Source organism: Dromiciops gliroides, chromosome 2 (assembly GCF_019393635.1).
Source record: "Dromiciops gliroides isolate mDroGli1 chromosome 2, mDroGli1.pri, whole genome shotgun sequence".
NCBI classification, from domain to species: domain Eukaryota; kingdom Metazoa; phylum Chordata; class Mammalia; order Microbiotheria; family Microbiotheriidae; genus Dromiciops; species Dromiciops gliroides.
This window is the reverse complement of record NC_057862.1, coordinates 651,719,016-651,733,472: the sequence shown is the minus strand read 5'-3', so window position 1 is coordinate 651,733,472 and position 14,457 is coordinate 651,719,016. Positions and strand designations below refer to the sequence as shown.

The 14,457-nt window shown below is 45.2% G+C and overlaps 1 protein-coding gene across 7 annotated transcripts in view; it reads right to left on the bottom strand.

Moving 5' to 3' along the window:
- Positions 1–14,457, bottom strand: part of WWP2 (WW domain containing E3 ubiquitin protein ligase 2) — a 120,981-nt gene that overhangs the window by 90,438 nt on the left and 16,086 nt on the right. For 3 of the 7 annotated variants that reach the window (XM_043985715.1, XM_043985714.1, XM_043985713.1), the window contains 2 exons: positions 12,405–12,552; positions 11,919–12,103 (listed from right to left, as the gene is read on the bottom strand). The exons of 1 other annotated variant lie outside the window; for it this stretch is intronic. In XM_043985715.1, coding sequence (XP_043841650.1) covers positions 11,919–12,103; positions 12,405–12,552 — 333 coding nt within the window. The remainder of the gene's footprint in view (positions 1–11,918; positions 12,104–12,404; positions 12,553–14,457) is intronic. 3 more of the 7 variants (XM_043985717.1, XM_043985720.1, XM_043985719.1) reach the window with 2 other exon arrangements.

Genomic DNA, 14,457 nt, shown 5'->3' with positions numbered 1-14,457 from the left:
GCCGTGAGGTGACCCCGGGGTCTGAAAGACCATGCCAATGCATTACCAGTCCTTGCTGGTCTTAGCAATTGAAGGCCCAGCAAAGACAACCAAGGACCAGAAGGGCTCATCGTCAGGTTGACTCACAGGATAGTGAGTTTCTCTGCCACAGCAACTCACAAAGACCAACTGTTAAGGCAAGAATAATTTACAATTGGGGTCAGCTAGATGGGGGGACAGCTGAGTTTTACCTGAATCTCAGGAGCCAAGCAAAGTATTCCTTTGTTTTCCTGCTAGAGAGCAATCAAATTCTAGATTCTTTTGTTTTGGTTTGGTTTTTTGGGTTTTTTTGGCAGGGCAATGGGGGTTAAGTGACTTGCCCAGGGTCACACAGCTAGTAAATGTCAAGTGTCTGAGGCCGGACTTGAACTCAAGTCCTCCTGAATCCAGGGCCGGTGCTTCTTCGACTGCACCACCTAGCTGCCCCAAATTCTAGATTCTTAATATAAATCAATCAAACCTTATCTGAGTACAAGTTCAAATACCCTAGGCCTAATTTCAAGGAAAAGATCAGGATTCTTGGTCCCAAATTCCTACATCCCCAATTTGGCCCCTCCTAAACATCACATTAGTCATTTCTCCCAGTGGCTTCAGACAACTCATGTCCACTAAAGTGTCCACTCCCCATATGTGCAACACAGGAGACTAGAATTCAACTTTTCCCTTCCTTAACTGTGGTGTTGAAACATATAGTTTCTATAATGCATTAATGAGCAGAGATAGACAGAATCTACAACACTGAAGGGTTCTTTTCTCCCCATGCTGATGATATTTTAAAAATTAAAAAAAAAAAAAGGGAGGAAAACCTCTAAGGATAAATCATTACGGCCACACTTATAACAATACAACTACTATGTGTTTACGAAATCCAGAGCTCACGCTTTGACAAGGGATTTCTAAACACTCGGGATTTCTGCCTCTATGTGAGAAAGCATTTTCTATTTAGATGCTTAGCTGAGCTGGAAACCCTCCCTCCCAAAGTATGCATGCATTACTCTGAAAGAAGGGAATGTTGTCCTTGATTTCCCATAACGCCAAAAATGAAGGCAAGGATTTCATTCAAACGTTTAGTATTCAGCCTTCCTAAATCAATCTTTCTCTCATTCCCTACCGCAAAAGTCTATACAGTGCTTTTGGAGGAAACCAAGTACTGAGACTTTCAGCTCGGAAAGGCTTCTTTATGGACACTGACGACGATGTGGTTTACTTGGCTTTCACTCTAACGATTACGGAAACAAACAAGGCTCCTTCTTCATTCCACCATCATGCCCATATTCCTCTCAAAAGGAAGAAAAAATAAACAGTGTGTTTATTAACAGGTAAACTCTCATTTTGCACATGACTGTGAACCTCTGTGTATGCTAAGAGCTGCCCAGCAACAAAGCACAGAGGAAATGCCGGAAGAACACAGTGTGGCTTTCCCTTCCTAGCTTTCATTCGAGTAAGCGAAACACATGGTCTGGGGTTTAACCAGCTTCCCTGCCCCTACAGCTCGATCCTAACATTCTTCCTCCGTGTTCCTGCTGTAGAAAAGGGAGGCGACAGGCCTCCAGCATTAACTCTTGCAAGGACCTGCCACACTGGAGACGTCTGCCACCATCTAACTGCCCACCAGCTGTAGTCTGACAGGAGAAATACATTGCTTTGAGTTTCCCTTAAACTAGCATCAGCCCGAGAACACTAAACTCTTGTTACTTGGACAAACTCCACCACCCCACAATGGGGCCCATTTTGTTTCGATCTCTTGCTGGAGGGGAAAGTCCTGATCCCATTTGGCATCTACACACAAGCACTCTGGTTTACAGATGAAGTACAGATTAACAATGCTCGAGGTTACGCTAACTTGCCCTGAGAAAAGAGCTTCATCTCCCAGGACCAATTCAAACCTATACATATAAGAACTATCAGACCAAGAAAAAACATTCACCAACCTCCTGGACATGAATAGACTTCAGGCCCCAATGTACTTCATCCCAAACTTATGTGGATACACACACACACGTACGTTCTCTTTACTTGAAAAAATAACAAATATAAATAGTATCAAAATCTCCCAGTCCTTATTACAATCTATCCTATAAGTCACATTAGACACACAAAGAGACTTTGCTGACCCAACAGAGAGTTCCCTTAAAACAGGATACAAAGCCCTCATCTATGCGGCTAAGTCTCACTGTTTGTTATGCCCTAGCAAATTTTAGATTACAGGAATGATTTAGAGGGCATAATTATTATTTTGGGAAAAGCAGGTGAGTTTGACTTGAATGAAGTCTCAGTTCACTTCAGCGCTGCTGCCCTGCATCATTAGTACTTCTATTCACCAAGGGAAGAGTGAAATTCCCGCTCACCTCATTAATCTGGATTCCTAGAACCAGGCCCAATTTTAACAAATTCTGTATTCCTTGCCCTTAGGAAAACTTCACTACTATCCCTTTGTGTTGCATGACGCCAAAATCATTACTATAAACCCTAAAAAGGAAACAGACTGCAACGAATCTTTACAATGAGCACCTCTGATAAAAGTCTGACATCAAAAGCTCATAAGGAATTAACACAAAATTATAAGAAATGCCATTATCCATTAGATAAGAAATCAAGGGCTGTGAACAGTCAGCTCTCAAAAGAAAGCCAATTTACAAAGAGAAAATATGGGGGGAAAAAGTAATGAAATTTTAAATTTTAGAGAAATACACATCAAAACTCTGAGATACCATCTTATGCCCATCAAATTGGCAAAGATGGTAAAACAAGTATGCCAATATACCGTCACTAGAGTTCTGGATGACTATAATCTCCTTGGGAAACAGGAAAATTAAAAAAAAAAAAAGATTACAAAAATATACATACTTTTACCTAGTGATCTCAATTTAAGAATGATATCCTAAGAGGAAAAAAGACCTTTGTGTCCCCAAATAATCCTAGTACCTTCTGTAATAGCCAAAAATAAAAAGGGAAGGTGAACGGTATGTCCAATGTTTAGAAAAGTTGAACAAATTATATTATATGAATTATTAGAATATTACTATGCCATAAAAATGACAACTATGAAGAATTACAAGACAGATGGGCAAAATGGAGAGTGAAGAAGCCAAAAGCACCCCAAACACATGCCTACAACGAGGCAAATAAAGATAGCCATGATATTTACAAAACTCAACTAAATAAGGAAAAAAGAAGTAGAGAATGGGTCAAGGAAACAAAGAGGTCAAATGTGTTACTCCCTTGTTAAAGTCAACAAACACACCTTTCCTGAACAATCTGCAAACCACAAAAGTGGATGGTTTGCCTAAGGGAGGCCTCATGAAAGCCTCTCAAAGGGGAGAAAGGACATCCAGCAAAGGGACTTCCTGGAGAGGCAGGAACTCCCTTTGCAATGGGAGTTGTCTAAGCTTGAGCCCACTCTCCTCTGGATTCTCTATGGTGTTTACTATACACTGCCTGAGTAAATCTCTGTTTTTAATAGCTAAAACCTGCTGGTAGTTACAGTAACAAAAAAATAAACCATTCTCTCCACCACAAATGGGCTTTGTGACCCACCACGAGTCATCTCACCTCTCAAAGGCCCCCCGGGTGAGGAGGGGGGAGGTTTCTAGGACAAGTTGCTAAGGCAGATGTCCACTTGCTTCAGTCCCTGCACCCATGAAATGACAGGCCTTGTCAAATGAAACAGAACAAATGCTCTAAGGTTAACCATTTCAGCGAGCATCCAGTTCATTTTCATCCTCCCTCCTCAACAAAGTGCAAGAGTCCTACTAGGAAGAAGAAGAAAAATGGTCCAAATTCCAAATAGGCAAAGATGCAGGGCTGTGGGTGTGGCCTGCTGGTGGAGAGACTTCTGCTTGACTCCCCAGACTGTAAGAAGCTCTCCCACTGGGAAAAGCAGAAGGCAATTCTGGCCCTCAGCAGTTGGTAGGGCTACAGAAATGCACAGATGACAGGACTTTTTAAATGATGATCCCCTCCACTCACTCAATACCTCTTTCTCCCATCTTCCCCCCTCCTTCTCCAAAGACTGGGCCAAAGAAAGTACTCAAAGTATCCTGGTAGACAGTGGGAGAAAGGAAAGCAGAGCACCATGAATGAACACTATGCCTGGGTAAACCGAGTCCTGGCCTCGCCACACTCCAACTTGCCATAATGACCCATGGAGAAACTAGCAAGGCTGGGATAACCAAGCAGGGGACAGTCATTGTTTCAAGGGACTGGTTCAGATCAGTAACCATAACTTAAAATTTTCACGTTTGTCTGTGGCAGGGGGAGGGAACAACTTTGTTCTCTTATCGAGATTTGTAGCAAAATGTTGCAGAGCCCTTTCAGATATATTACTGGCCAACTAAGGGCTATGAGAATGGTTCTGTGGTACAGGTTTAAGACAAAGTGTTGAAAGGAAGAAGCAAAGGACATTCTGGGACCACTATAACCAGTACAATCCTAAGCTCTCTGGCTCTATTTCCTCATATGTCAAAAAAGGGTTTAGATGAATGACTTCTAAGGTTCCTCTCAGTTTATGGATTCCTCCCCAAGATTAAATCAAATGGGGAAGGGAAGGTGGGAAGAAGGGGGATGGACCCTTCTATTTCTTCCCTGAACAATTCCACCTAGGAAAATATCCACCTGACATCTTTGTCATTTTCTAGACTTCTTGACTTCCAACAAGAGTCAAAAACCCTAAGAAAATACTCTGTACACAAGGATCAGGAAAATTCTCTCAAATAAAATCCCACTCAAAAGCTGGAAAGCAGTTCATTCTGAGAAAAAAAGTCTTTGTCTGGTGAGCTGAAACATGGGAGAATCTGAAGAGTGATGGAGGGGACGAGTTCGAACCCTTTGCCGAAAGGAAAAGGAAGATGATCTCGACCACAGCTTGTGTTTTTAGTTAGAGAATCATTCCCTTCTTACAGGGACAGGATCAGGGACATTTCCCTGTCCGTTCCCTGTGGTTTAATTGACTCGTTCTGGTGGTCATTACGCCCATTCCAAAGCTAATGCACTTACAAATCGCTTGAAACTCTGAAGCTGACTTCCAGGCTATGCAGAAGGGGCCAAGAACAGGGGAGAAGCTGACTTTTAGCTCAGGACTTTTTCTTCCTCTTTCGGAAAGTGAGATTTTACAAGGCAACCTTAGAGCCTGAGACACAGAAAGCGGGCTTGTTTTAACATTCATTTCAGGGGCCTGTGTGTTTGCTTTTTAAGACTTATGACTAAAAGAACCTTTTCTTTCAAACAGCCCTCCTCCTCTGACACCAAAGTCACGAAATGGGTCCAAATGCAGCTTTCAGGAGGTTGGGGGTGGGGGGGGGGGGTTGCTGTTGGCTTCTTAAAGAATTCCTTGAGGTTCTGGCTTGGGCATGTACGCCTGAGGTGCAGGAGGATGCAAAGCAAACACACAAGGCGCTTTTCAGAGGCTGTTAAAAAAAACAACAACCTTGGCATCTGGTGCCAATCAAGAAACAGTAGCCGCTGATGTAACTGCAACCCGATCGCAGTGCAATAAAACAAAGGCTTTCATTTGGAGGCTGTGGGGTGGCAGACTCGAGCAGACTACAGAGCCCAACGGGGCTCCAGCGGTCTGATTCAGCACACGGTCCATCTAAGGCTGCATCAAGGGGCCTCATCCCTGGTCCCAAGGTTGAGGATGGCCCCAGAGATTTGTCTCTCATCCTTCCAAAACTGCCTCCCCCTTACTGAGCCATGTGCGGCTGTGCTAGTGCTATGGGGATGTTCTGGGGTTGAGACAACAAGATCTCAGTAGTTTCCAGAATTATAAATATAACAAACTGGCTATGGAGTCCTTCAGAAACTGATTTAGCAGTTTCTGCTCTTGGATACAAGCTCCACAGGCCCACCCATAATACACAGGGGTATTTTAACATCACCTTTAAACCAAACCTTCCTACCAGCTCCAGTAGCTATTAGATACAGTCATTCTCTTCCCCCAAGACCAACTGCCTTGGCACAGTGAAGGTATGAAATAAATTCTTGATGACTGATTGATTCTCTCTTCCCTTCCACTCCCACAAGCTGGAGCAACAGTAAATAAAATAGCAACCGCTTTGACAAGGAAAAGAGAGTTTGAGCTACTTTCTGTTTCTTTTTCTACTTCAAAGATTTAGAGGATTAAAAAGTTTAATTTATATCATTAAACAAGAAGGTTAGAGTAAGTCTGGGGCTGTACTGGAGGAACAGCTGAACTATTACATGAGTGTAATGGAAAATTACTCTCCTGAAAAGGAAGACAGGCAGTATGGTTTAATAGATTGAATGCTGGCTTTAAAAAACCAGAAAAGAATGGGATTTGAGCTGGGCCTCTGACAGTTACTGAGCTTTGTGATCATGGTTGGTCAAGTCACTAAAGTTCTCAGGATCCCACACAACTCCCTGAGATGAAAAGTCTACAGATGAGCTCCTGCCTCGCATCAGTAGAAGGGATTTCCAGGCCCTGCATGAATGAAATCACATACCCGGACCAAATGACAACCATGGAGAATTCAGAGAAACATGGGAAAAACTGGACAAGCAAACAAACAGCGTGCAGAATGATGACAACATAAACAAGGACAATGTTAAGAGGCAGCAAAAGGAGGATCCAATACAAAGAAAACCCCGTAACCACAGCATCCAAGCTGGGGTACACACCTTCTCTCCCTCCCTCCTTCCCTCTCAGCAACTGCAAAGAGACACATACTGTCCTTCACAACTAAACTATCCCATGGTGGAGCTAACTCATTTTCAGGGGCTGTAACTCAGTGAGGTGGTGATGCTGGGGTATTTGCTAGGAAGTCTCTGTGGTGTCCAAATGGAATGTATCAAGAAGAAAAAGGGTTCAGTTGGTTTTTAAATATGCACATGGTGGGGAAGCTAGGTGGCACAGTGCATAAAGCACCAGCCCTGGATTCAGGAGGACCTGAGTTCAAATCCAGCCTCAGGGGGCAGCTAGGTGGCACAATGGATAGAGCACCGGCCCTGGAGTCAGGAGTACCCGAGTTCAAATCCAGCCTCAGACATTTGACACTTACTAGCTGTGTGACCTTTGGCAAGTCACGTAACCCCATTTGCCTCACCAAAGAAAAAAAAACAAAAAACAAATCCAGCCTCAGACACTTGACATTTACTAGCTGTGTGACTCTGCCCTGCAAAAAAAAAAAAAAATTATTTTACAAAGCACATGGCCTCCCTGTCCAGGGCACCTCTCTCAGATACATAAGAATCCCTCGTCTTGATAAGAGAATAGGTAGGCATGCTATCCAGCCCATGACCTGCAATCTGGCCTTAGCACTTAGAATATATTCAAGTAAGACTACTCTCTGCTTATAGGCTAAAATCAACAAAGAAACCTTTGCTTCTTACTGGGAAAGGGATGGCTGGGAGCAGAAAGAGACAGAGAGAGAAAGAGAGAGAGAGAGAGAGAGAGAGAGAGAGACAGACAGACAGACAGACAGACAGACAGACAGACAGACAGACAGACAGAACCGGCAACACAAAGATGAAGAAGATGCAGAGCACGTAGAAAAGCACCGCAGGCCTCATCCTTCTACTTGAAAGCCGGGAAACCTGGCAGCAGCCGTAAGCAGGTCACATGGTGAACAGTTCATGAATAAAGCTCTGGGCGGCAGGATCCAAATCCCGTCTCACAACTTACTAACTGCACGACCTTGGGCAAGTCTATTCGACCTCAAAGAGTCTCCACTTTCTCATCTGCAAAATGATGATGTGACAGCCACTGTACCGCCCTGCCTCCCAGTGTGAGAGAGCTGCACAAAGCATGAATGGGACCACATTTAAGAAAGGCGAGTTGCTCTCAGACCTACCTACAATCAGTGCAGAAAGAACTCAACATCAAATACTCCTTCCCACACCCAAAGCTGTTCCTATGCAGAGAAGATCCCCAGGAAGTAGTCTCCATATGCAAACCAGAGCCTAGCATCAAGTTCCACTGGAGGCAGACGCAGGGGAGACATCCTAACACAAAGGCAGGACTTGCCGGCCACTGTGTACTTCTAAGACACTGAAAAAACTCTCCATCACCATTTGCTCTGCCAAGAAAAAATCCAATAGCTTTTCCTAGCAAGAGCCTCAATAAGAAAAAAATAGGCATAAACAGCCAGTTGACTTTTCCAGTCATCTTCCATCGATGCAGAGGAATAGAGGGACTAATGAAAGGGCCAACTGTGCCTTGTGGAGCTGAAAAGCTACAGGTAAGAATGGCAAACTGCCCTCACCCAGGTCCTAGCTGGGAAAATCAGCTTTGGACGGATCAGTCCATTTACTGAGAGAATTTCTTAAAAACATGACTGTAAGCTCAACTGTGTGTCGTGGTTTATAATACTCACTACCAGGGCAACATTTCCATCACAGAAAACCCACATGGGGAAGAGAGATCATGACAGAAAAGCTGAGATAGCCCTTTTCAGAGGCAGATAAGGAAGTTTGTGGGTAGACCCATGGACTGGAAGTAAGGCAGACCATTCAAAGCCTAACACCAACAATTACTAGCTGTGTGAAAGCTTCTTACCCTCTGTGAGGCTGTTTCCTCATCTGTAAAATGGGAATATAACTCCTGTACCTACCTCACAGGGTTGTTGTAAGGATCAAGTAAGATCAAATACATAAAATGCTCCGACAACTTTAACACATTCTAGAAAGCCAGTTATCATTAGTGACAACTTCCCCCCAATCCCCTGTCCAACCCAACATGGAACTGATCAATGCCATCTCCTGTTTAGGCCAAGGGTTGCTATCCGCCCTCCCTCAAGACAGGAGGCCCCGAAATGCTTCTCTCTGAAATGCTACCCCTCCCATGTTTCCAGGATGGCAAGCATCAGGAGAGACAGAAGCAGGCCTCTGTTTGACTTACAATCGCTGCATACAGCTCTGCTCTGAATAGAAGGCTTTATGGAATCAGAAACCCACAGCTACGGACCACGCCACAGACCACAAACAGCAGTAAATATCCATAGGGTTTGTTTTTCTAAGCGGGCAGTGACACCCTGTCTAATTCTGGTACCATGTCTATCATATTCCAATATGGTACACCCCACTACCAAACCCGGACACCCATACAACACCCCAGAGCAAGAGTCAGTCAGCAAACTTTCAAAAATGGGGTTTCAGGTTGGCAATTCCTGTTCTTCTGGCTTGCTAATGGGTAGATAGGGAAGACAGGGAAGACACCAGTGGTGTTGGTGACTGTGAACTGCTTTCAGTAAGGAAGCAAGCACAATTCTTGAAAGCAATTTGGAAGTATGGGAAGAAAATTACTGAAATATCCATACCCTCCGACCCCTGCTAGGCATGTAAGCCAAGAAGTTCAACGTCAGAAAGAAAGATCCCAAATACACCAAAATGTTCAAAAAGAGCACTTTTTATAATAGCAAGAAACTGGGAGAAAAAGAGAAGGAAATGTCTATTTAGGGAGGAAATGGCTGCACAAATTGTAGTACATGCATGGAATATTATGGCACCTTTAAAAATGATGACCCAAAAAAAAAAAAAAGATAACCAAAGAAGAAAAAAGCCTGGCAAGATTTATCTGAACTGATAGAAAGTGAAGGGAGAAGAACCAGGAAAACAGGACACAAAGTGACTAAAATAATGCAACAACAAAACACCAGACACTGAATGATGTGAGATTATATGAACCAAGCTTGACTCTCAATATAAGACAATACCTTCCCTTCCCCCCAATTCTTGGCAGAAGTGGGGGGACAATGGGTATGGAACACCACATATAACATCGGATTTTTCTGATATGTTGTTTAGTTTTGCTGACCATTTTTTTTCCTTCCTCTTTTTTCCTTATTTATTAAAAAAGGATTACTCTGGGGGGGGGGAGGGTTGAGGAAGGGATATGGTAGAAAATGCAGATGATAAAAACCAAAAAGTCTCAATAAAAATTTATTTTTAAAAAACATGTTTTGTTATTATGATCAAGCCTGGCTTCAAAGAGAAAGAAGAAATCTCCTTCCCTCCCTCCCTCCTCTGCAGAGCCCTGCAGAGATGCCACACTCAGAGCATGGCTGGTCTAGTTTTGCTAACTGTTTTTTTGCTCTTTCTCTTTTGTCCTCTATTGTAAAAGAGGAGGGGGAGAGAGGGGAACAAGTACCTACTGTGTGCCGAACACAGTACTTAGTGATTGACAGGTAGCTCATTTGAGCCTCACAACAACCACCCGTCAAGGCATGGGCTGTTTTAATCCCCATTTCACAGGTGAGCAAACTCAGGCAGAGAAAGGTGAAGTGACGTGCCCAGGATCACCCAGATAGTAACCATCTCAGGCCAGATTTGAACTCGGACCTTCTAGACTCCAAGCCCAGTACTGGATAGAAGGGAGATGCAGCAATGATATGATGGGAAATAAAGGCGATGTAAAAACAAAAGACATCGATAAAAAGTTCAAAAACAAAAAGGGATGCCAGTTCTTGAAAGTGGCAGAGAAGGGTTGAGAGAAGCAGAGAAAGAGCCAATGAGAACCAGCCTCCTGCATGCTCTTCCTGAGGCAGGCACACTACAGGTTACCTACCTTGCCCACAGTGGGTTTATTTGTGCCTGAGGCAAAATCAATTCTCCAAACAAACAAGCATTCCGTGCCTGCAGGGAGACAAGAGGCTTGCCCAGAAAACCACACAAAGAGAAAGGAGGCCTCCCACTGAAGACCATCCAAAACCACTTATTAAGTGCCGACTGTGTACCAGGTGCTTACTATCTGGATGTGCAACTAACTATTCTTCAGTGAGAAGCCCAGCCAACAAATATTTCTCCCCTAGAGAGCTTCCTATGGGTCATCCTGTTGCCTCCTTAATCTTCAGCTTTAAAAAGGCCGGGGGGGGGGGGGGGGGGGGGGGCGCTAGGTGGCGCAGTGGATAAAGCACCGGCCTTGGATTCAGGAGGACCTGATTTCAAATCCGACCTCAAACACTTGACACTAGCTGTGTGACCCTGGGCAAGTCACTTAACCCCCATTGCCCTGCAAAAAAAGAAAGAAAAAAAAGGCAGGAAGGGGTTTCCCAAACATTCAGAGGACCCCAACAACATTTTTCTGTAGAGCAGAGATGGTCCTAACATCATACAGTCCCTGAAACTGCATTTGTCAGGGACGATAAGAATGAAGACTTGGGAGTTCCTGCAGTAGCCCAGTCAGAGGGGAAGAAGAGGTACCCGAGTAAACTCTCTTTCTTGCCCCTGGGAATCTCCAAGCCGCACCATATCTTTCAAGCTAAGTCCCACATTTAGAAAATAACTCCTGAATGCAAACATGGGGAGAGACTAACGTGTCTTAGCCATGGCTTCCAACAACCACATATGGCTGTGCTCTGAATGGAATCCTTTATGACATGGGCCAGAATACCACAGCTGGGGGCCAGTCCACTGACCAAGAACGGTGATAAATAGCCACTAGGTTTGTGTTTCCAGCAGGCGGAGGCAACTCGGGTAATCAAGGGACATTCCAAGCAAGCGACTGCTAGAAGATGACTTACTGAATGCCTACTATGTACACAGCCCTACCGCACACAATTCTTCCTTGTTCTATCCTGAGACTAAAAGAAGAAAGGGAATAACAGAACAGGAGGTTCGGGGCTGTTTTTTCTCCCCAGATCACACGGCTATTCTACCGCTGAGACAGCAGGGAAAGGGTGAGCTCAAGCATCCCAAAGGAACCCCCAGTGGCAGGGGGCAAGTTATCACCTCCCTTTTCTGAAGGCTCCAATAGGAAGGGCAGATGATCCTATTCCTTACCCTTCCAAAAGTCCCAGACTGATCATCAGAGGAAAACAGTTCTGATGCTGCCTGATGCTGGTAATGGTTTAACCACTGAATTTAATTGTCTATGACCCATGGGAAATTTGGCTTATGGAAGCTAAAGGCCAACAGTACGAACACACCTTGGTAACTGCCCATGATGTCGTTCATCGGAAGCACTTCGGTCGTTCCCTCATCATACTTACTCTTCCCCCCGTTGTTCTTCAACACGTTGGAGAGATTGACGGACGCAGTGCCCAGTAACTCATTTCTCAGGGTGTGGCAGCTCCAGACCTTCAGATCTAAGTGGCTCTGTGCGGTGACATTCCTGAAAAACAAATCTCTGGTTTATCTCCCTCATACACCAAGCAGACCAGCTACTCCTAGAACTTGGGAGAGACTAATCACAAGCCTGAGAAAAAGCCTGGAAGGGACGAACGGATCTCCTTGTCACTCACAAAGATGACCCTGAGACTTCCTAGCTGGTTAACAAATGCTTTTTGACTACAGCGATACAGAAACACTGATAGAGAAGTGCCAAAGGAAGAAAGGGGATGGTGAGAGGGTCCCTGGAGAGGCCTCCTTCTCTTTCCATAGGACTATTTCCAGAGGGAGAAAAGTTCTCTTACAAGATGATGATTTCATTCCAGAGCAGCTCAGAACTCCCAATCCGTTTCCCCGTCTTCTTCGTCTCGCTGGGGAGCCCATCCACTGCCACCTCCACAAAGGAGTTAATGCGAGGCTGGCGACTGTGCACCTTGGGCTTTGCTGACACCACTGTGCAGAAAAAGAGAGACAAGGGGAGTCATCAAAGCCAGGTCCAAGGGCTCTTTCAGACCCCTGTGTGGCAGAGTTTCTGAAGCTCACTCCATTGGGAGAGGCTAAGGATTCATGGAACACAAAGCTAAGCAAGTATCTCAGCTGTCATGGGTATTCAACCCCTGAGCCATCAACAATCAATTACCTCCTGTAAAAATGAGAATAACTCTGGGTAGCCGTTATCGGACCCCCTCAGTCTTTTGTCTTCTTCCATCTAAGGACCCACCGATCAGAAAGCCCCGTCTTTGGAAAGCTCTTCCCATCCTCTCCTCTCACTGAGATCTCTTGGGTGGGCATACGCTGGGATTCTGTTGCTTCAAGACCCCTCGAAGGCTGCCATCCCTCCATTAGAAAGGGAGCCCCACCCAGAGCCTATGCTTAATAAATGAGCATGATTCTTGATCACAAGGTTGTTTTCTAAAATAGCTGCCTGTTTTAGAAAAGACAATCCCAGGAGCAAGACAGAGCCAAGGCTTGACTTCAAAAGTGACTAGGTGTGTGAGGCTGGGGGAAATGGAAAGCAAGGGGCACAAATGAGGGAGACGGGCACCATCTAGTGGTGGGGGGGAGTCTCAGCAACTAGAAGCAGGGCCCCATGGGGAGCAAAGCTTCTCAATGATGACCCACGGCTTCCGTTGGACATAGCGCTTTTCAGCTAGAGAGCACTTTCAAATAACGACGGCAGCGCCCTAAATGAGGTGGCACTCTTCGGCTGATGGAGCCGCTGACAGTAGCACGTTTCCTCCTCGGGCCAACCTTGGCAGAAAAGTAATCAACATCCCCGTTACCAACAGGGCAACAGGCGTAAATTGGGAAGGGATCTGCCCAAGGTCACGGAGCCAAGGAGAGAGCCTGCAGCCCAGGTGTTCTGCACCAGTGCTCCTTCCTCTGTACCCCACGGCAGAAAGGCCAAAGGGCTGGGTAACAGGAAGCGGCTAAATTTGTTCCTAAAAGACAATAATAAATCGATACCCGAAGCAAGTCTCAACGTGAGAGCAAAAGTACCTGAGAAGGGCATACTTCCTCTCCAATAATTTGATTTCTTCTTCTAATGTCATCAAATTAGCTCCTCCCAAGAGCAAGAGATGCAGGACGCTAAGAGGAGCCAATCTATCGAGGGGCATTTATTAAGGGTTCACATGGGGAGGGGTCACCTCGTTAAAGCCTCTCGCGCTTAAGGAAGCCAACAATAAAAACGGGGACAAAAGGACACAAATGAAGGATGCCCTGCTCTCAAGGACCTTATATTCTTTCTTTCTTTTTTTTTCTTCCTTTTTTTTGGTGGGGCAATGAGGGTTAAGTGACTTGCCCAGGGTCACACAGCTAGTAAGTGTCAAGTGTCTGAGGCCAGATTTGAACTCGGATCCTCCTGACTCAAAGGCCAGTGCTTTATCCACTGCAGCACCACATAGCTGCCCCTTATACTCTTATTAAAAGGATGCTAGCAGAGAGGCACAAACATTTTGGCCAGACACACACCAAAGTCTCCTTTACTCCTGGCCTTGAGTGCTCTTGGGGAAAGAGGAAAAGAATGAAGTGGTTGGGGGAGGCATCCCTCCACATGCCTGTCTGCTGACCTGTCTTGTCTCAGAAGCCATCAGAAATGGAATTCCAGGGCACTGAAGATAAGCCTGGCAAACTATAATACAGCTTTGTCCAGGGATGGCCCTGCTGAGAGAGCTGAGATCAATCTCTAAATTCTGTCTCCATTGTTCCACAGGTCTGGCCCCAGAGTCGGGCCTGCTCTCAGGTCAAGAAACTAGCCTTGCTAGCTTCTTCTGAGACTAGTCAGATGCCGAAGAGGACAATGCTACAAGGTGGGGCGCCCCGCTTCAGGGAAATGCAGCCTCCTCTTCAACGGTT